General features: G+C 33.1%; 10 protein-coding genes across 10 annotated transcripts; 6 read left to right on the forward strand and 4 right to left on the reverse strand.

Annotated features, from left to right (window-relative positions):
- Positions 1 to 114: 114 nt before the first annotated feature.
- DFA_04724 (uncharacterized protein) lies at positions 115 to 3,345 on the reverse strand (the record flags this gene model as incomplete). The annotated part of the gene is made up of 7 exons (XM_004360388.1): positions 115 to 597; positions 715 to 912; positions 1,006 to 1,184; positions 1,295 to 1,679; positions 1,988 to 2,314; positions 2,402 to 2,614; positions 3,184 to 3,345. 7 exons carry the CDS (start codon positions 3,343 to 3,345, stop codon positions 115 to 117), a joined length of 1,947 nt encoding a protein of 648 aa, XP_004360445.1.
- A 61-nt stretch (positions 3,346 to 3,406) lies between these two features.
- DFA_04725 (uncharacterized protein) lies at positions 3,407 to 4,239 on the forward strand (the record flags this gene model as incomplete). Its single annotated transcript, XM_004360389.1, has 3 exons — positions 3,407 to 3,499; positions 3,589 to 3,900; positions 4,048 to 4,239. 3 exons carry the CDS (start codon positions 3,407 to 3,409, stop codon positions 4,237 to 4,239), a joined length of 597 nt encoding a protein of 198 aa, XP_004360446.1.
- Positions 4,240 to 4,578: 339 nt separating this feature from the next.
- On the forward strand, positions 4,579 to 4,893 carry DFA_04726 (uncharacterized protein; the record flags this gene model as incomplete). Its single annotated transcript, XM_004360390.1, has 2 exons — positions 4,579 to 4,725; positions 4,747 to 4,893. 2 exons carry the CDS (start codon positions 4,579 to 4,581, stop codon positions 4,891 to 4,893), a joined length of 294 nt encoding a protein of 97 aa, XP_004360447.1.
- A 415-nt stretch (positions 4,894 to 5,308) lies between these two features.
- Positions 5,309 to 6,180, reverse strand: sarA (GTP-binding protein Sar1A; the record flags this gene model as incomplete). The annotated part of the gene is made up of 2 exons (XM_004360391.1): positions 5,309 to 5,721; positions 6,018 to 6,180. 2 exons carry the CDS (start codon positions 6,178 to 6,180, stop codon positions 5,309 to 5,311), a joined length of 576 nt encoding a protein of 191 aa, XP_004360448.1.
- Positions 6,181 to 7,461: 1,281 nt separating this feature from the next.
- arpB (actin related protein 2) lies at positions 7,462 to 8,875 on the reverse strand (the record flags this gene model as incomplete). The annotated part of the gene is made up of 3 exons (XM_004360392.1): positions 7,462 to 7,975; positions 8,070 to 8,692; positions 8,834 to 8,875. The coding sequence occupies 3 exons, from the start codon at positions 8,873 to 8,875 to the stop codon at positions 7,462 to 7,464; spliced, it is 1,179 nt and encodes a 392-aa protein (XP_004360449.1).
- A 1,940-nt stretch (positions 8,876 to 10,815) lies between these two features.
- Positions 10,816 to 12,654, forward strand: DFA_04729 (C2H2-type zinc finger-containing protein; the record flags this gene model as incomplete). The annotated part of the gene is made up of 4 exons (XM_004360393.1): positions 10,816 to 11,164; positions 11,249 to 12,104; positions 12,177 to 12,406; positions 12,491 to 12,654. The coding sequence occupies 4 exons, from the start codon at positions 10,816 to 10,818 to the stop codon at positions 12,652 to 12,654; spliced, it is 1,599 nt and encodes a 532-aa protein (XP_004360450.1).
- A 513-nt stretch (positions 12,655 to 13,167) lies between these two features.
- On the forward strand, positions 13,168 to 14,561 carry ppp6C (protein phosphatase 6 catalytic subunit; the record flags this gene model as incomplete). Its single annotated transcript, XM_004360394.1, has 4 exons — positions 13,168 to 13,401; positions 13,711 to 13,932; positions 14,019 to 14,136; positions 14,224 to 14,561. 4 exons carry the CDS (start codon positions 13,168 to 13,170, stop codon positions 14,559 to 14,561), a joined length of 912 nt encoding a protein of 303 aa, XP_004360451.1.
- An 821-nt stretch (positions 14,562 to 15,382) lies between these two features.
- DFA_04731 (Histidine kinase) lies at positions 15,383 to 20,031 on the forward strand (the record flags this gene model as incomplete). Its single annotated transcript, XM_004360395.1, has 4 exons — positions 15,383 to 17,734; positions 17,829 to 18,806; positions 18,882 to 19,082; positions 19,150 to 20,031. The coding sequence occupies 4 exons, from the start codon at positions 15,383 to 15,385 to the stop codon at positions 20,029 to 20,031; spliced, it is 4,413 nt and encodes a 1,470-aa protein (XP_004360452.1).
- A 123-nt stretch (positions 20,032 to 20,154) lies between these two features.
- Positions 20,155 to 20,432, reverse strand: DFA_04732 (uncharacterized protein; the record flags this gene model as incomplete). The annotated part of the gene is made up of 2 exons (XM_004360396.1): positions 20,155 to 20,354; positions 20,423 to 20,432. The coding sequence occupies 2 exons, from the start codon at positions 20,430 to 20,432 to the stop codon at positions 20,155 to 20,157; spliced, it is 210 nt and encodes a 69-aa protein (XP_004360453.1).
- A 249-nt stretch (positions 20,433 to 20,681) lies between these two features.
- fam32 (DUF1754 family protein) lies at positions 20,682 to 21,148 on the forward strand (the record flags this gene model as incomplete). The annotated part of the gene is made up of 2 exons (XM_004360397.1): positions 20,682 to 21,050; positions 21,134 to 21,148. The coding sequence occupies 2 exons, from the start codon at positions 20,682 to 20,684 to the stop codon at positions 21,146 to 21,148; spliced, it is 384 nt and encodes a 127-aa protein (XP_004360454.1).
- Positions 21,149 to 21,150: the final 2 nt, after the last annotated feature.

Below are 21,150 nucleotides of genomic sequence, written 5' to 3' on the forward strand. Positions count from 1 at the left end.
GTATTTTACATACTATATAATATAACCCTGTTTCCATTATGGAATTTCCATAAAAAAGGAAATTTCTTTTTGTATTAACCTTTGTGAAAGATATTCACAAACGATTAAAACCTTTTAATTTATGATATTAAATTCTTCATCGTCATCATATCCATTGTTAGAAACACCACTATCATCTTCACTGTTCTCATCATCTTCATTGTCAGAGTATAGATGTTGGTATATGAATTTTCCAGCTTTTGATGCTCGTTCGTCTATGGTAGTAGTGGTTGGTCTCTTTTGGGTGTTATGATTTGTTGTTGTTGTTGTTGTTGTTGTTGTTGTTGTTGTTGTTGTTGTTGTGGTAGTTGTCTCAGCAATAGTTTGGTGAGTAAAAGATCGACTTCTAAGTGGGTATATCAGAGATGGCAATGCTCTTTCTGCAGAATTTATCCTATTAGTTGCCTCTGGGGATTCGATTGGTAAATTATCTTCGATATCATCGGTATCTGGAAGTAAAAAGGATCCATATTGATCGTAAATATAACTATTCGATACATCAACAATGCTTATCATCGCATAGAGTGCATCTGCCAGGTCCTGACTTTCGAAACATAACTATATAACAATTAATTAAATATTCAAGGACAGAGATTAAAGTAAATATGTAAATTCAATCAGAATGAATGACATGTCTATTGAGACATGTTAATTATCAATAATAATAATACATACATAAATTCCAGCATACAAAGTGTGAACCAAATTTCTATTTGCATCACCAACACAAACTACTCCGTCTCTTGAGAATGATAATTTCTCGTGTCTGTGTCGATTTACAACACCTTTATAATTCCAACCCCTAATGTTAAAGATTCCCCAAAGTTGGTCTGCCATGTAAATAGATGGAATATCAACACGGCCAGGTTGTGACTATTATTTTAAAAAAATATTAAATATATAAATATAATCGAATGGTTTTTGTCGTAATTTAAATCTATTTATATATATTTAGTTGATACATACATAGGTTGAGACATAGTAAATATCAAGATTGGTCTTTGCAATGTATGTGAATGGATCCATTCCAAGTTCGACAACTGTTCTCCTATCACCATCTTCCTTATAAACATGACTGTCAAGCATACCGGATCTGAGCATAGACAATCCTGGGGTTGAAAGTTCAATTGGTTTAAATCTAATATCTAGATTAAATTGAAATAAATAAATAAATAAATAAATATATAATCAATCCTCATGTCACTAGTACATTATATGTCCTCCCAACCTATATTTTTGAATTTGATATACATACCAAAACCATAAATGGTAATTCCAGTGGCTAGAGTCATAGTAGTAACACAACTACCAATAGGGTCATTATTTGGATGACGAATAAAATCAGATAGACGTTCTCTTAGAGTTGCACCCTGATCTGTGTTTAGATGAATCTCGTCATAAAAATCCCTGCATTCGTCATTTGGTAGCATTTGATTCTCCAATGCTTCAGCAACTCTCTCTTTGATATTGTATTGGTGATCCTCTGGTAATAGTGATCCGGGTGGATCATAATCATCGATATAGTTTGTTCTAGTTAGTTTTGGATTTCCCCTCCCAATAATGGTCATTAGTTCGGCAAATTCAGCTAGATTATCGAATATAGAATAGGTAGTAAGTTTATAAATAATGATGTAATTACACTTTTTATATTAATATAACATACGTTGTTGAAAATTGGTACAAAAACTGTGATGTGACATTACAAACTTGCCATCGGAACCACCGACATTTGAACCAAAAAGAGGATAGGGATCAAACCACTGAGTGCCTGTATCAACAGGTATAGATGGAATGTTGAGTGAATGGTCGATAATATATCCATTTCCATTCTGGCTGTCTACAGATATCAGATACTATAGATTTGGAAAAAGTTGTACGAGATCTCAGATGAATTAATACATTATGCATTCTCCTCGAACAAGTGAATGATGATAAATGTTGTACATACCTTTGCATGTGCATGTCTGTAACCATCAGCAGCGATTTCCTCCTCTTCATGATTAATTTCATCGTTGTCACTAGCTTCAGCAGTGCGTTTCGTACCGGAACGACCCAATATGTCATGGTACCAAACCTGTGCCTCTATGCGGTGTTGGTCGACACATCCAGGTTTGACCAAGCCACCCTGGTTGGTTTCAGATGCTTTCTTGCCAGGAGGCGTGACACATTCATCGTAGACATCCTCGTTGTTTTCGTATGCCCTTTGTGTGTGTCTCTCCCAAAACTTTTTGATTGTGAGTTTGTCGGCACTCTTTTTGTCGGTATCGTCGATATCCTAAGTAAAAAAATTGATTTTGGTCAGCAATGAATGAAGATCAGATCATTTTTAACAGCAACAACAAATATAATAATTAATACATACAAGATATACTTCCAAAGAATCCATGTAAATGAAACCTCCACCGTTTATGTTATCCTGAGATTGCTTTGAGAAAAGGAACCACCATTCAGGGTATGTGGGAGTTGATACCTTCAAGTCGGCTGACATACCAATACATTGTGGATTTGTAAAAGCAATGACCGCAAACTTTTCTACGCCACTCCAAGTGCAAAAGAATAAGCAAACAACGGCGACCTGGAGAGAGAGAGAGATTTGGTGTTGCAAATACATGTATATAAAATATAAAATTAACTTAAAACACCAAAACTTGATAATCGGTAGGAGAACGAGGAAAAAAAAATCGATTTTTAAACATATGCTTTTCGGTTGTGATCGTTTTTACGAAAATATTCACATTTACAAGTGGGTACAAAAAATCGACAAACAAAAAAAACTAATAACCAAATCTTAAAACAAAAACAAAAAGACTGTATTTAGTTTTAAAAAAAATAATTATTGTGAGGGAAGGGAAAATGATTTCTCAAGAGGGATAAACTAGCTGCAGGTCAACACCCAATTAATAATTTGACTTCATTCTTTCAAACCAAACATATTATATTAATACAGATAATATATTTTTTATTTTTATTCATATTCTTTTTTTCATCTTGATACTATTATTTTTTACATATTCACCATTATTCTTTTATTGTGATTGTATACAACTCGGGTACATTCATTCAAATGCATCTTATCACTTTAATACTATAATATATCTTGCAAGACCTGACCTCGAACTTCGAAAAACAAAGATCTTTGTTTACCTGATATTTGCCAGCGGGCTGTTTCGAGAAAATTTCTTTTCTATTTGTTTCAAAGGAATCGCTCGCTTGCTGCATTAATGTGATACGATACACGGTCATGAATGTGTGTGGCAGATCTCTTTTATTAAGCGACTCGACGAAAATTATATTTCCACGATTCATCAAGATCCACAAAATATACCAACCAACGTATATTCGAGCTCACAAAGAAGAATTTTTTGATATGATATTGGCTACACTTGATTCAAAATCAATTGGAATACCACTACCATCAGATACATTAAAAAGAAAAGATCAATTATTCCAAAATTGGTATGTTATAATCAATCACAAATCATATTTGATGATGGGCCATCATAATTCTTATTCTCAATACTCATTTCATTATTCAATTTTTTCAAAAAGGATTGTTCAAGATTAGTTATGCCTCTTGTTCAACTATTCAAAGCTCCTAATATCGTTGAAACAGATGAATATAGAATAGCAATAGATATACTCTATCTCATTTATCCAAATGTCCCCAAGAAACTTGTTTCAAGATCCATTCACCAATTATTCAAATATACAATCAACTTGGACCAAGACGAGGATCAGGTTTTCAATCTCACAGATTTGAAGAAAGTGATTCGATTTTCAAGAGATGTCATCCCAGTCTATCTTTCACACTTTCTAAAGTATATTTATGTTAAATTGGACATTGACAAAGATCAAGATATTGTTAAAAAAGGATGATGATGAAAAAGGTGACTCCCAACATGGAAAGAAAGAAGAGAAGGAGGAGGAGGAGGAGGAGGAGGATGACGAAGAAGAGGATGAATGGGACGAAGATGAAGAAGATGATGGGACGAAGATGAAGATGAAAAGGATGATGAATATGAAGAAGATGAAGAAGAAGAAGAGGAAGTAGTAGAAGATGAAGGTCAATTGGAAATTACAAACAATCTTTTATTGCTAAACGAGATTGTCAAAGTAGTCTCGTTGTCGAATATTTATCCCTATGCCTTTTGTTGGCCAAATCTCTTACCAAATACCAAGACCGCCGGACATCATCATTAATCATACCACATCTATTGTCGTCGGTATGCCATAAAGAAACGATTCGAGAAATGGTAAAAGATAAACAAATTGTTATCGTGGACATCTTTGACCAGTTCTTTAGAGCGCACTGCAATCATATTGCTCCGTTTGATTTTAGCAATGAACATACACATGTCCCCTCCTATATCGAAATGACATCATCTTTCTATCACCTAATTGACTCGGTGGAAAGAGGCGTAATGGCTGAGCACCAAATAATCTATAGTTTGGGTAAATCCCTTTTAAAGTTTGAGGGTTTACAAGAGGCTTATTTCAAGGACCTTTTCAGACAAGATGCTCATGGTCATCGAAAGAATAATGGCGTTCATCGAACATTACATATCGTTTGTTCATATTGTGATTTGCGAAGGGTTCGATACTGTCGAACTAACCAGATATCAAATGCGTGTCGTTCGTGATAACATTGCAAATAAACGAGTTATACACAATCCTTTTAACAATATTGTATTTACAATTAATTTATAGATAGGAAAGATAATTATTATTATTATTTTTAGAAAAATTAAAAAGATCTCTGACCAATCGACCGTTGCTACCACTGGTCAAGGTATTTCACAAGGTTTAGCATGGCTAAATAATATTCTTCAAAAATTACCCTCCCATATTTACTAACTAAACAATAGACGCAATCTATCTTGTACATTATAATATAATACGAACATATAATTTATTATTATTATTTCTTTCCTTTCTTTTCAATTAAACTTGTATGAACTGTACCATCGGCATTAGCCTTTGCCTTCATTATTTTATCGATACCTGCCAAATTTATTATCCTTTCTCTCCAGCTTCTCCACCAAATCTTTGTTTTAAATGTAGTACAAATTAGTACTTATTCTGTTGTAACCAACTATAGATACCACTCTGAGAGATTAACGAGATACAACTTGTAATTAGATCGCTACTTGTATAATTTAGGTCGCTTTTTAATATTATATGTTGTTATTATTATTACTATAGTTTTTTATTATTTTTTGGAGGGGTTTATTTATAAATTGTTAACAAATCAAAACGGGAGATAATCACATTATGAGAGATAGAAACTTAACCACTTGAAACCATCACCATAACCATATCTTCTAACAACGCTGCACATGAAAACTTCGATTGGTCTGACACCTGGATTGAGGGTGACCTTTCCTTTGCCGGTGGTTTGGGTGAGACCCAAGGAAGCTCTCAATTTTTCTTCGGATGGGGTGCCTGGTACATCAATCTTGTTACCAAGAACGAGGAATGGAACATTTGAAAGTTCGTCTGATGATAAAAGAGCATCCAACTCTCTCTTGCTCTCTTCGAAACGTTCTGGGGCTGATGAATCGACCAAATAGACAATAGCATCTACTGATGTGTAATAATCTCTCCACAATCTACGTGCAGTTTCGTGACCACCCAAGTCATAGGTTCTAAATTTAATATTACCCATACTTAATTCTTCTGAAGCTAAAATAGAGAAACCAATAAATGTTAATATCCTTGTTTGTCATATCTGATCTGTACAGAGAGATCTCTCTATTTGTTTCAAACCAATTGAATTGAAGAAAATGTTGTTGTAACCAAAAAGGTGATTGTCAATATATCTTTTTGGGTTTAATAATAATAATAATAAACCCAACCAATCGATATCGACTATCCAATAACAAATATCATCATTCGAATTCAAATTGATTGATGTAACCATAGATCTCTCTCTCTCTCTGTCAGTTTGTTGTTTGTTGATGTTTTTTGATGATTCTTACTTGGATGGAAAGTTGGACGATTTTGAGAAAGACGACCATCCTTTAATACACCAAGAAGGGTAGTTTTGCCTGCGTTATCCAAACCAAGGAACAAAATTTTGGCATTCTTATTGTAAAGCCCCAAGAAGCTTAACATATTCCAAATCCAATCAAACAAGAACATTTTCTACTTCTAAAATTATAAATAGATTTTAAATTATTTGTTAGTAAACCTAGTTGTTATTGTTTGTTATTAAAGTATGATTATTGTTTGTCGTCTACTAATCTATATATCTCTCTTTAAACAAATATCTTTTCTTCTTCTTCTTCTTCTTCTTCTTCTTCTTCTTCCCCCTTTTCTTTCAATACTACTACTCTTCCTACCTTCCAATAAACAAATAAACAAAACTCTCTTCTTTTTTTTAAAAGTATAATAATACAATAATGTAATATTAAAAATGTAACAATAATGTAATAAATAAATAAATAGAAAAATGTAAATGTTGAAACGAACAAACAAAACACACACAAATGCTGAAACAATGTTTCCTATTAATATTCCTCTCTTCTCTTATTACTCCTGTATCCTAACTGAAACATTTAAAAAAAAAAGCAAAAAGGTTGGTGGTTTGTGTAATGAATTCTATCGTTTGTTTGCTTGTTTGCTGTTGCTGAATGTAAATGAATGGTTGAGTCATCAATATAGGGACAAGATAAAGGTGCAAACGACCGTAATTCAATGACCGTGTCTCATTATCTTGTTATTAAACCAATATAATGTCCTGTTCCTGTTCCACCAACCATTTATGCACAAAACTTTGTTGTTGACCATATGACGACGACGAAGTTCAACTGAAATAAACTATAGTTTCTCAAATTCTCTATATCATTTGTTGTTGTTCATTCTATTCTATTCTTATTCTATTCTCTTACCTTTGTATGTATATATGTAAAATTAAATAAAGATATAAAAAGATAAAAATAAGATAAGATAGGTAGAGTGAGTGTGAAAGCTGATACCCTTTTCTTCAGCTTTCCAACCAAGGTGACGAACAACATGATCCTCATCATCATATTTTGAAAATATTTATTTTTTTATTTTTTTAAAATTTTTCCCATTTGACCCAAAAGTCAAACTTGTAATTGTGAGAGAGAAGTCGAGTACCAAGTTCTTACCTACGTCCAAAGATATTTCCATCTCAAAGTAATCGATAGATAATATAAATAATATAAATTAGGTTTTATTAACATGTAAGAGTGAGTTTTTTAATTTTTAATATATTTTTTTTTGTTGTTGTTTGTTTTTTTGAAAAAAGTATAGTAGTCAGAGGGAAATAATATAATTAGGGTAGATAGAGTGATTGGGATTAGTGAATAAAATGAACAACTACCAATTCTCTCTCTCTCTAATGGATCCCTATTATTACTATTATTATTTGTTTGTTTTCCTTTGATTCTTTTTTTTTTAGACTGACAACTTGGCCAACTTATCGAGACACTTGATACCCTTTTCTTCGTATTCTTGCTTGGTGACCCAGAAATCTGGACGATCCTTGGTGAGTTCAGCCAAGACGGCACCACCGAGGAAGACCATGTGCTTTCTACGGGGTGGATCTTCGATACGGCACTTGAAGTTGGCGAGACCCTTTTCGTCTCCCTTGAGGACCTTTTCGAGGTAGAGAGCACGGATTTCCTTTTCCAAACGAGATGGGAGACCTGGATACATAGAGGAACCACCAGAGAGGACAATGTGTTGGTAGAAGCCCTTGTGGAGATCACGATCGGCCTTTTGAATACAGTCAAACAACAAATCGGCAACACCTCCACCTTCAACATCGACCAAGCTTGGATGGAACAAAGCTTCAGAGGCTTGGAATCTTTCACTTCCGACCTTGATAACTCTACCATCTGGTAAAGTGTATGATTCAACTAAAACAGTAGTTTCTTGTGATAATTTCTTTTCTTGTTCAACATCATAACTATAAAAAAAATATAAAAAAGATAGAAATAGAAATGAAATTAATATTAATTATAGATTAATTAATTATTGTTTGTTTTGTTTTGATTCCTTACGCAACATAACATAATTTTTCCTTGATTTGACGAACGGTTTCAAAATCGGCGGTACGGTTGAAAGCGTAACCACGGAGTAATAAGAGTTTGATGAGGTAACGAGTGACGTCACGACCAGCGACATCAAGACGACGGGTCAAATGTGGGATAGAGTAACCTTCGTAGACTGGGATAATGTGAGTAACTCCATCTCCAGAGTCGACGACGACACCAGTAAGGAGACCTTGGGCGTAGAGGGTGAGGACGGCTTGAATGGCAACGTAGACAGCGTTGAAACCATAACGTTCAAACATGACTTCAACCATCTTTTGACGATTGGTGAGTGGATTCATGGGTGGTTCGGTGAGCAAGATCTTGCAGTCACGGGTGTCTTGAACCTTTAACTTTTCCTTGAAAGCATAGTCCCAGACGTGTTGAATATCCTCCCAATTACGAATGATACCATTTTCCAATGGATAGGTAATTTGCAAGTTTGATCTAAGTTTGGCAGCTTCATCACCAACCATAATGTCTTTAATCTCAACGTTTTCAATCTTTTCTTCAGATCTGAGAATTGGACGACCGACCATCGATGGGAAAATGGCTGTTGGGAAATTTGCACCAGCAAAACCACATTTTACAAACTATACAAGTAGTTATATATAACTCTATTAGTTAACTATTCATCATCATACTTGCTTTAAATTTCCATCTAATCTATATATATATATATATTTCTCTCCTTCTTGTCGATAGATAGATATATTTATTGTTTGTATACTTACACCAGTACCGTTATCGCAAACAATGACCTTATTAGAGTCCATTTTGGTTTCTTTTATATAAATTAATCTATAAATGGTAACAACAACAATAATGGTAGAAATACAATGAATAGTTAGTTATGTGTGTTTCTGATTATTTGTAAATATCTATTTTTTTTTTTTGATATATATAGGTTGTTTGTTGTGATCATCATCAATCTATCTATCCCTTTCTCTCTCTTTGTGTGACTGATCAACAAACAATCAATCATCTCTTTATGTCATGTTTGTTGGTTGTTGTTTGTTGTCATTTTAGTTTAAGATTGATAAAGTTGCACTATGACTATTTGTTGTTATACTTGACACATACTAAAATACAAGGAAATAGAATACAAGTGAAAGATGCCGCACTACTCTACTTTAAATAAATAAGGTGTAAGTGCTCTTTTGTGATGATAAATTAATAACTAATATAAAAAAAAGATAAAGAGACAGACAGAGAGTGAGCAGAGAGCGTAGAGTGAGGGCAGCCAGAGGTGTGATGATCATTGGCAAAAAAAAAAAGCAAAAAAAATCTCCTCTTTTCAAAATAATTTGGTTGGGTTGGATTTTTTTGTTTGTTGAATTGGCCTGACAACTGAACTACTGCTGAGGCTTCATTCCATCAAAAGAAGAAGATCTTTATATTATTATGTAAATTATCGTAACGTTGTGTGTGGATTAGTTTCCCCTTTCCACATCTCTTGAGCTTGCGGATGGACTACCGTTATTGTATATTTTGTCGACATCTGTTGTTGGTAATAGTAATCATAATCATAATAATAATAATAATAAATGCCATAGTTTAATAATTTCCATTTAAATAATATTATTATTATCATTATTATTACATTTTTTAGATCGATCAATCAATCGATCAATCAATCAATTAATATTATAATATTCAAAAGTTATTGTATTGTTTCGAGGAGAGATAAGGAGTAGAGCAGAGTAGAGGTAAAAGTGAAGTTCATCTTAATTATTTGATACCAAGAGAGGGGGACAACTTCATCGATCCATAATAATTCAAGAGTGAAAAACTCATGAAAAAAGAAAGAATAAGAGGGTTATCATTCTCCAATTGTAATTATAACATTAAAGAGACAGACAGAGAGATAGCGAGATAGAGATAGAGAGAAGAGATAAAGAGAAAAGAGATATACATATATACTGGAGGAAAAGAAGAATAGAGTAGAGAGAGTGGGAACAATCATCATCGAATATATTTGTTTGTTGTAGGTATACATACATTTACATTACTTAATTAATTAATCAAATTTGATTGAAAATATATAGACGTGACATGTATCTATGTATACATCATCTTTGTATATTAGCTTGTTGTTTTAATCATTTATTTATTATTATTAATTTATTTATTTATTTAGCTTTTTTAGATTAAAGGAATAGATTGAATTATTATTATATTATATTATATCATTGGGTGGTTGTCGTCGTTTTAATAATATAATAATTATAATTATAACTTGGTCGACATTATTTATTTATTATTATTATTTTAAAAAAAAACCAAGAATAGATCAAAGAGATCAGAGAAATTACACCTATTATTGATACTACTACCCACAACAACAAACAAATAGAATATATATATAAATAGTAACAGCAGCAGCAGCAATAGTAGTAGTACCATAACAGAAATGGATAATAATGAGGTGACGGCTGGTATGTATAATTATTCGTCTGTTGTGTCACATTTCTTTATCTACTCCTTATGTCTACTGTCTATCCCTTCTTTTCTTCTTTTATTACTTGAATTCAATTCCACTCTGAAAGAAGAAGAAAGAAGAGGAAGGAAAGGAATAGAACAAAGGGTTGTAGACACATCCACTCTTCCTCCTCCTTTCTTTTTTATTTTGTACAACACATGACAACAATATCCTATATCCTATCTTCCTATCCTATGTCTAAATATAGATATATAAATAATATTTAATATTAATATGAAATTCCATTCCTCCTCATCATCATCATCATCATCATCATCATCATCATCATCATCATCATCTACTTTATCAAAACAATCAATAACAACAACAAAATCAACAACTACTCCAACACCTAAAACTACTCCTACACCATTTTATTTATATAAATATTTAGTTGATTGGTCATGGAAACCAGAATGGTCAGGAACAACTTTATCAAATAATTGTCTAACTGCAACGGATGCAGGTGAGGGCAAGGCATGGACAACATCTGTGGCATTGACCCCCATACCTCCAGGACAAGGACTATACTATTATGAAATTAAAGTTGATTTTTGTAATACTTCCAACTCTGTAAAGATTGGTAAGATATATATATACAAGATAAATACAGTAATACATAGTATTTATTCAACTTGTACTAATCCTATCATATGATTATCTTTAGTATTTGGAATATTAACATCATTATATTTAAATAATATATTAAAAAGAGAGATTGGAAAGATGGGAAGTTTAAAGGGAGGATGTCCATTTGGATACTTTCCACATTGTGGCAAGGGAGCACTATGCTATTTTGCCAGTGGATTGATATACAAGGATGGAGTACAGATACAAAAGACAGAGCCATTTACAAACGACGACACGATTGGAATGTGTGTCGACACGCGTTCCAACTCGATTTCGTTCTTTAAGAATCAAAAACTTGTCGCACACACATTCACAGGTATCATTGCTCAACTGTTTGACACAAATAGCGAGAATGATCAATCAATGCATCAGGATCTCTATCCAGCAGTTTCACTCATCAAAAACAATATAGTTTCCATCGTTCCAAAACCAAATTTCATTTTCCCATCAACAACAATCATTCAACAACATTCTGAACAAAATAGTAGTAGTAGTAACAACGCAACATCTACAACGAGTACTACATCTACTACATCGACGACTATCCCAAATAGCCACATACATCATCCACCACCAGGTTTAAATCATCATAATTCTACCATCATTACTAATAATACATTAATACCACCAAACCAGAATAATAATCATAATCACAATAATATATATACAACAAATAGTTCTACCACCACCTCCACGCCTGTAGCCACCACTTTGGCACCACCACCATATGGATCAACTCCAAAACCACCTCCAACTCCACCCTTGACAAGTGACCCAGGGAATTCATGCCCAGTTTGCGGTATTTCTCTTATATCAATTGGAAAGGATTGGGTATCTGTAAATAAGCATATAGATGAATGTTTAACACTTAGTTTATTGGATAATGAACAAGGGTAAGAATATAACAAATGATAAATAATAACTATATTCTAATCTAATCTAATCTATTCTCTATTTTATTTTAGACAAAAACCATTCTCAATTACATGTCCATATCCGAATTGTAAAAAGCCAAATTTAATATCAAAAGATTTTGTTCCACATTGTAATGATTCTCACTTTTTAGAAAATAATCATAATTATACTTGTCCACTTTGTAATGTAAATGCAACCAATCTCATAAGTCATCTAAGTAAAACTCATATTGCCTTGCCATCAGTTAAAAAGGAATCTTTTGTTGGAGTTGGTTATTCAAGTATGTAGAGAGAGAAAGAGTAAAAGATTGGAAATTATTATGAATCTATTATTAATATTTATATTTTAATTTCAATTTCAAAAGCCAATGTATTAGATCATGATTTAGGTGAAGAAGAGTGTCCAGTTTGTTTGGAGGAATTTTATAAAGGTCAAAGTGTTGCCAGACTCGAATGTTGGTGTGTTTTCCATGTTGATTGTATCTCTGCCTATTTACTTAAATCTAAAAAATGTCCTGTTCATACTTGAGAGAGAGAGAGAGATAGATATTTTCATTTCCAACATAATCATCAAGTAGACAGATATAGATATAAAGACAGATATATATAGGAAATAGTAAATAGAAAATAGAAGATTGTAAAACTGCCCACCTAAATTCAAACAACAATAATTCCATTCATTTTTTAAATAAAAGAAGAAATCCCCCTTTGTGTTTTTAATAATAATTTGTCCACATATGTATTGTATTATTATTATTATTATTTATAATATATTTATATTCCAATCAAGCTGCTTCGAGGTTTTGATTCCACGTGGAAGATTGAGGAGGAGGCAACCAACAAGAAATTTTTTTCAATTTTTTTTTTTTTTTTTTTTCAAGCTTGTCACCCAATCATCATCATGAACTATTTAAAACACACACAAAATAGTAGTAGTAAATTAAATAGAAACAAAAGAGAGAGTAACAAACGTCACCGTTGTTATTTAGTAGTACATTTATATATATTTATATATCAAACACAACATACACACATATAGAAAATGGGTCTTCCACTTGATGAATGGGTTGAAACTGTCAAGCAATGCAAATACTTGCCAGAGAACGATTTAAAGAAACTCTGTGAACGTGTCAAGGAGTTGTTATTGGAAGAGTCAAACGTACAACCAGTTCGTAGTCCAGTCACCATTTGTGGTGATATTCACGGTCAATTCTACGATCTCTTGGAGTTATTCAAGACTGGTGGTGAAATCCCTGAAACCAACTATGTATTCATGGTAAGAAGAAGAAGAAGTAGAACAAGTACAAAAAAGGCCACTCACTACACACACAAAAAAAAAGATTAAAGAAATAGATAAGAATATCAAGAAAGAGAGAGAGAGATATAGAAAGCAGAATATAGAATAGATAAAAGAGAAGATGACAATCAACATATATAACAGCAACAATAATTATTGATGAATAGAATAGTTTGATATAGAATGTGAAATTTTATATTGTGCAACACACAAAGAGAGATATATATATATAAGTATGATGATTCTAACTCTCACCTATTTTATATATTAAATTTACAATGATTATAGGGAGATTTTGTTGATAGAGGATATTACAGTTTAGAGACATTCACATACTTGCTTGCTTTAAAGGCAAGATACCCAGACAAGATCACCTTGTTGAGAGGTAATCACGAGAGTAGACAAATCACCCAAGTATATGGTTTCTACGATGAATGCCAACAAAAGTATGGTAATGCCAATGCTTGGAAGTATTGTACCAGTGTTTTCGATTTCTTAACCTTGGCTGCTGTAAGTTTTTAGATTCGATAGATACAAGTAGAAAACAACAGAATATCTTGCTTACTCTTTCTCTTTGTTATCTTTCTTTCTTTTAGATTGTCGATGGAAAGGTATTATGTGTACATGGTGGTTTATCACCAAAGGTTCGTACACTCGACCAAATTCGTATTATTTCAAGAAATCTTGAAATTCCACATGAAGGTCCATTCTGTGGTATGTTAATAATCAAAAAAGATGAATCAAAGAATTTGTTGTTATAGAACTGATATTGATATTATTATTTTTTTTTTTCCTATTTAGATTTAATGTGGTCAGATCCAGAAGATATTGAACAATGGCAACCAAGTCCAAGAGGAGCTGGTTGGTTGTTTGGATCAAAGGTAACACAGGAATTCCAACATATTAATAATCTTGATTTGATTTGCAGAGCACATCAATTGGTCCAAGATGGTTACAAGTACATGTTTGATGAGAGTTTGGTGACTGTATGGTCGGCACCAAACTACTGTTATCGTTGTGGTAATGTTGCCTCGATCTTGGCACTCAATGAAAACTTGGACAGAGACTTTAAGATCTTCCAAGCCGTTCAAGAAGAGAGAACCGTTCCTCCTCGTACTACTATGCAATATTTCTTTTAAACCAACTACTGTTGCAACCCATCAACCACAACCACAACCCTCCTCCTCCAATCCCAAACATAATCATAATCACACACAACCATCCACCAACTTCAACTTAATATATTTATACACCTGTAATCTTTTTTAATCACTCCTTTTTTCCCCCTCTTTATTTTTATTAACAGAGAGTTATAATAATAGTAATAGTTATATATAGTAGCATCAAGAACGGTAATGTTATATTAATATTAATTAATCAATCCCAAATCCAAATACAAATCAATAATACACATAATAATAAATAATAAATCACACACAATAATATGTTTTTTTGAACTATCACTTGGTTTAAACATTTAATATTAATTATTATTATTATTATTACAAACCTAAACCTAACCCTTCGTTTGAAGTATGCCAATGACATTGCAATGTAATGTAATTCCGTGAATTGTATTCAATGACCGTGTAGTCGCAAGTTGAGTTGATTTTTTTTTTGATCACCTGCTTTATTTATATTTATATTCTCCGGGGGTGGCGTTGAAAAGAGAGAAGTCAGTCTGACAAACAACAAGAAAGAGATAAAGAGATATAGAGAGAGAGAGAGAGAGAGAGAATATATAGTATAACCTATGCATTTTGTTTTAGTGTTGTTGTACATCATCACCATTCATCATCAGCGGATTCGAATGAATGTCGGTTGATCCATCATTATATATAATATACAATTAATCATCACACAAGCACAGTCACAGTAATATAATAATATAATACAAAACAACAACATATAGGTTGTATATATATATATATATACAACCAAAACAACTTTCTTTTATATCATGTCTATACACATGGATTTGAATGTGTACTCGGCATGGAGTATCATTGCAGTCAATGCAATGGTCGTATTTTACATTGTGTATCGGATCGTCAAATGGATGTATCGAAAGATCATCACTATTCGACAGAAAAGAGCGTCGACTACTCACACTACTACCGATAATAGACAATCTACAACCGATCCTGCCATCCCTCTATCTACAATGCTCAAGATGAACATGGTAGTTGCTGAATTAGACGGTGGTACCAAGAAACAAAGACACAAACAACAAAAGATAATAGATAGTAGTAATAATAGTATTGGTGGTGGAAGTGGTAGTGGTGGAGACAGTAAGAGTGATTTGGATCAATCGACTGATTCATCAACATCACAAACATTGACAATGTCCTCAACTGGCACCACATCTGGAATGAGAAATAGACATCGTCGAACTACATCTAGACAGTTTGTAGGTGGATTGTCAAATACTACACAGTACTATGATGGTGACGATAGGTTCCATATTGAAGAGGGGTATTCGAGTGACCCACCGGCACCGCCTCCACCACCTCCATCCCCACCATCCTCACCATACTCATCATCATCATACTATGATTATGGTGATGAGTATAGTATGAGTAGTCGCCTAAGTATGTCAACTTCATCGTCCACAACAACCAACAACAACAACTATAACAATACAACTACATCGATACCGTCGACACCATATTCACCAAGATCAATTTTATGGAGTAAAGAAGAAAGAGATCGTATTCAAGATACTATGGCCAAGCGACGACAAGATGTTATTGATCAACCACTATTGGAAGAGGTGGACAAGTTGGAAGAAGCAAAGACACTGTCCCGTCCACGAAAAATAGTGGTTGGCAAGCCGACAATGCATCAACTTCAGTCTACCAACCTCTTTAACTTTAACCATGCCGACCATATCCCCGTCAACTCTAATAACAGCAAGTTCCCCACACTGGCATCTGCCAAGGTCAACCCTTCACTCTACGTCCCCACCAATGTATACGGATACTACAAACAAGAGGGATCAGTCGTTGAAATACAAGAAGAGTCAATGATTGGAGGTCGTCATCCAACAACAATAACCAAATCAACCATTATCAATCCACATTTAAATACTGTAGAATCACAACCATCCAATGACTTGTTAAAATTACAAGTATTTTTAGAGGCATCAAAACAACAACAAGAACAACAACAAGAGCAACAACAATTTCAAAATGTAACTAGTTTGGATAGTGTTGGTGGTATTGGTAATGGTGGTAGAGATAGATTATTATCATCAGCATATTCTCAAGCAAGTAGTAATAATTATCAAGTTGATCAAAGTTTTCTTCAACAATCACCTCCATCTCTACAAACTGGCACACATACACACCTCTTGGAATCACCAGTACAAATATCACCAATAATGGCATCTGCCAATATTTTATTAAGAAGCGCAAATGATAGTATTGTATTAAAAGATCAATGTGGTGTTGTCCGAGACAAAAAGGGACGTAGTAAATTGGAAAAATCAATGGTTTCAATTGGTATTAATAGAAATAACCAAGACGATGATGATGATGATGATGAAGAAGGATTATGTTTGGGAGACGATGAAAAAGAAGAACAAGAAGAGGATGAATTTATTGGTGAAAAACAATCCATTTCTATTAATACAACCAATGGTCACCATCATCATGATCATGACGATGAAGACGATGAAGTTGATAAACTTTATAAAATGAATAGTAGTGGAATGATTGATTTTAGAAATAGTAATAATAATATTAATATTAATATCAACGGTATCAATAATAATAGTGGAGGAAATACAACTCCAAGTCAAACTGGTGTTACCGGTGGAGGAAGAGATGAATTATTATCATCACGTAATAGTATTTATACTCAATCATTAATTAGTAATAATAATAGATTCAATAATAATATTAATAATAATAATAATAGTAATAATAATCAACGTGATGAACAACCAATTACAACTATACCACATAGTGATAGTAATTTATTGTTTGCCATTTCAAATGATTCAGTTAGAACTAACAAATCATTGGAGGAGGATGAGGAGGAAGATTATTGTGGTAGTGATATTGATGGTGAAGATTTCTCTAGTGTAAATATGGATTATAATGAAAGATTTCAAGAAATCATGGAAGATCTTAGAAAGGTCGATTGTAACTCTATCCAAAACGATCGTATTCGTGTAAACAGTCAATTTATTGCACTTACACAAGACTTTGTTTATGCTTCAATGACCTTTGGTAGAGTTATCATTTCTGAACGTTATCTACCATTACGTGAAAAAACAATTCCTCCTATTGATATTGGTGGTTTAGCTGTATGTACAAACAAACCAACAAACAAACAAAAGATGAATGATATTATATTAATAATATAATACTAACTTATTGTTTGTTTTATGTTTTGTGTAGGGAGGAGATAAATTTATTGTACATGGAATATTATTTAAATTTGCAATTGATAAGGAAAACTTTTATGGTAGTGATTATGCGGCTGGATGTGTAGCAGGTCATGAGCTGAAAGGATTGATCAATGTTTTTAATGCGGGTATCAAGGATCTCAGTCTACCGCTGATGGCATTGGTCGATTACAGAGGCTTTAGAGTAATTGCCATGTCTATCTTGCCGGTGGACAAGGACAGCATTATATACGGGTCCAACGACTATGGCATGACCATTCACAACTCGGACAAGTACCTGTCGGAGCGACTGGAGGAGTGTGCCAAACTGCTCAACATCAAAAGTCATCATTGTGGCGAACAAGGAACTCAAGTACATTCACCGGCCGATTTAGAGGGTCACGATGGTTTCGATGGACGTTACTATCTGTTGGACTTTGCTCGGTTGTTTCCTCCAGAGGCACCTAAAAAGGGTATTAAAATGGGTCATCTCTATCGGTTGCTCAGACCAGAGTTTGTTAGAAACTATAAACAGACGTTGTGTAGTGACTCGTTTTCAAGATTTATCAAAGGTCATAAAGACGAAGAACACAATAGAGAGACTGTTGAAGCTACACTTTATCTCTTTAACACTACTATACCAGAATTGGCTGAAGAGTTGAATCGCTTTACATTGGATATTGACAATATCTACACATTCCCAATCACAGAGATCTTGCACAAGAATGGTGTCAATGTCAGATACCTTGGACACGTTAGACAGTTGTGTGAATCACCCGATATGAAATCACTCATCTTTGTCGAAATGTGTGCTCGTGTCATCAAACAACAAATCCGTCAAAAACTACGTTTCAAGATGAAGCAAGCTAAAATCCCTCTTGAAGCTCCCTATAGAAGACTTATCGTTGCCTACCTTAATCGTGTCCTAAGTACAAGTGACAAAACTGATATATTTTGGAATGATAAAATGAAAAAGAAATTATCTTTAAAGGTAACTAACTATAAACAATATATAATATCATCCAGTGTATTTAAATATTAACACACTCTATTCACTATTTCATAGTTTGATAAAGGATTATTTGATGATGAAATTAATGGAAATTCATTAATTGATGGACTGTCTGATTTCTCAGACAATCTTATCGATGGTAAATACCTACTATTTAAACGAGTCCAAAAAATGACTGGATTAAAGTTTACAACTAGAATCAATGATGAATATAGATTAAAACCAAATTGTTGGTTAGAAAGAGGTGATCATCCTGTATGTATATAAAAATATAGAAATACAAGCATGAATATGTATTAATATTATTTATTTTTGATTTTAGTTGGATATAAATGATTTGGATGAAATTGGAATTAGAGTAAAATATGTACCATTTATGAATGTAGCTCAGGGATATTTATTCAAGGTAAAGGGAGAAATGATGTTTGCTCACGATCCATTGGCAGCAACTAGATTCTTTCAAATGGCATTGGAGAAATTAGAGACTGCTTTGGAGACCGACCCAAACAACACAAATACACTTTGTACAATGGGTGAGGTGTATTCTCATTTGGGAGAGGGTAGTTCACAGGGTCTTTCACAGATCACCTTTTCACTGACCAACCCATACGTTCAAAAATCCTACGAGTACTTGCAACGTGCCATCTTTTCCAATCGTACACATACCACTTCACTATTTAGATTTGCACAGCTGCTTGAACGTCTGGGTGAGTCGGATCGTGCCGAAGAATATTACTTGGCATCACTCGAATCCAATCCAAACCATATAGCATGTCTCCAAGAATACGGTAATTTTCTACAAACCGTTCGAAATAATTCCAAATTGGGTGAACAATTCTTTACACGTGTATCAGAGAATCATCAATACCTTCACATGAAATCACTTCGAAAGAATGATATCAATCTAAGAGGTTCAAGTGGTCTATTAAAATTACATCATCATACTAAACCAAAAGGATCTGATAATTCACCTTCATCTTCAGGTTCATCCTCATCTTCATCCTCTTCATCATCTTCATCTTCATCTTCATCATCAACTAATCAACCAACAACAATCATGACACCAACATCATCACCAATCAATTTAAATACTTTAAACAAACCCAAATCAGCCTTTTTGACAGTTCCAAAAAGATTGGATGATACTCATAGACCATCTGTATTATTCCAAAGTGTACCAAATCTAAAAACCTATTCTTCTTGATAAATGTAATAATATATAAAGAATTGTAATTTAAAACAAACAAAAAAAAAAGAAAAGGAAAACTATTTTATTTATTGCTATAGTATAGGGTATTTGATTGTATTATTGGATTGAATTGATTGGCTAGTCTTTTTTTAAACTGTATCCACCCATATTATCATCACGTCTTGGTCCACCACCTTGACCTCCACCCCTTCTTCTCCAAGCATCATTATCTGCTGTATATGATATTCCTTGGCTGGAAGTCGTAGATATTGATGTAAATTGATATGATGAATTCATATGTGATGGATTGATTGTATTTCCAAGTGATTGTAAAACATCTATTTATTTAAAAATAAGGAAATCGTTAATTAAAGGTTTAGATTGTATCTGATAAAGTTCTACTTACTAAACAACATGGTTGATAGAGATATTTATTTATTTATATTTTTTTATTTATTTGTTTATTGATTTACTCATAGATGAAGAAGTGAATGTTTGTTTGTTTGTTGACGACAACCATTTTTATTTATAATTGTTTGTTTTGTTGAATTTCAGACAAAACTATAGTTTTTATATACTGTGGGTCTGTAAACTTATTTACACTTTTATGTTTCATTGATTGAACTAGTTTTAGTTTTATCATTATCATCAACAACAACAACATAATGTCGTCAAACTATTCAAATGTGGTGGGAGGTAAATTAAAGTTAAAGGGATCGGTCCCTCTAACACCTTCACACGACCTAAAGAAGAAGAAAAAGAAAAAGAGTTCTTCAAGTAGTAGTAGTTTAAAACGAGAGGAAAAGAAGAGACATCAAGAAGAACAAGAATTAGAAGACCACGAATCAAATAATACTAATAACAATGAAAAAGAAGAGAAAATATATACAGAATCGGAATTAAGACATCGAAAGTTACAAGCAAGAATAGAGGAAAAAAGAATCAAAGAGATGATTAAAATGTCTCACAAGGAAAAGGTTGAAGATTTTAATAAGAAACTTAATCAATTATCTGAACATCATGATGTTCCAAAGGTATGAAATAACTTATAACATCTAACTTCTAACTTTTAATCTATTATTTATTAACCATTGTTTATTTATTCATTTATAAATAGGTTGGACCAGGTTAATT

The sequence above is a fragment of the Cavenderia fasciculata genome (assembly GCF_000203815.1).
Source record: "Cavenderia fasciculata unplaced genomic scaffold Scf_Dfasci-G-o-33e01.r1-3, whole genome shotgun sequence".
NCBI classification, from domain to species: domain Eukaryota; phylum Evosea; class Eumycetozoa; order Acytosteliales; family Cavenderiaceae; genus Cavenderia; species Cavenderia fasciculata.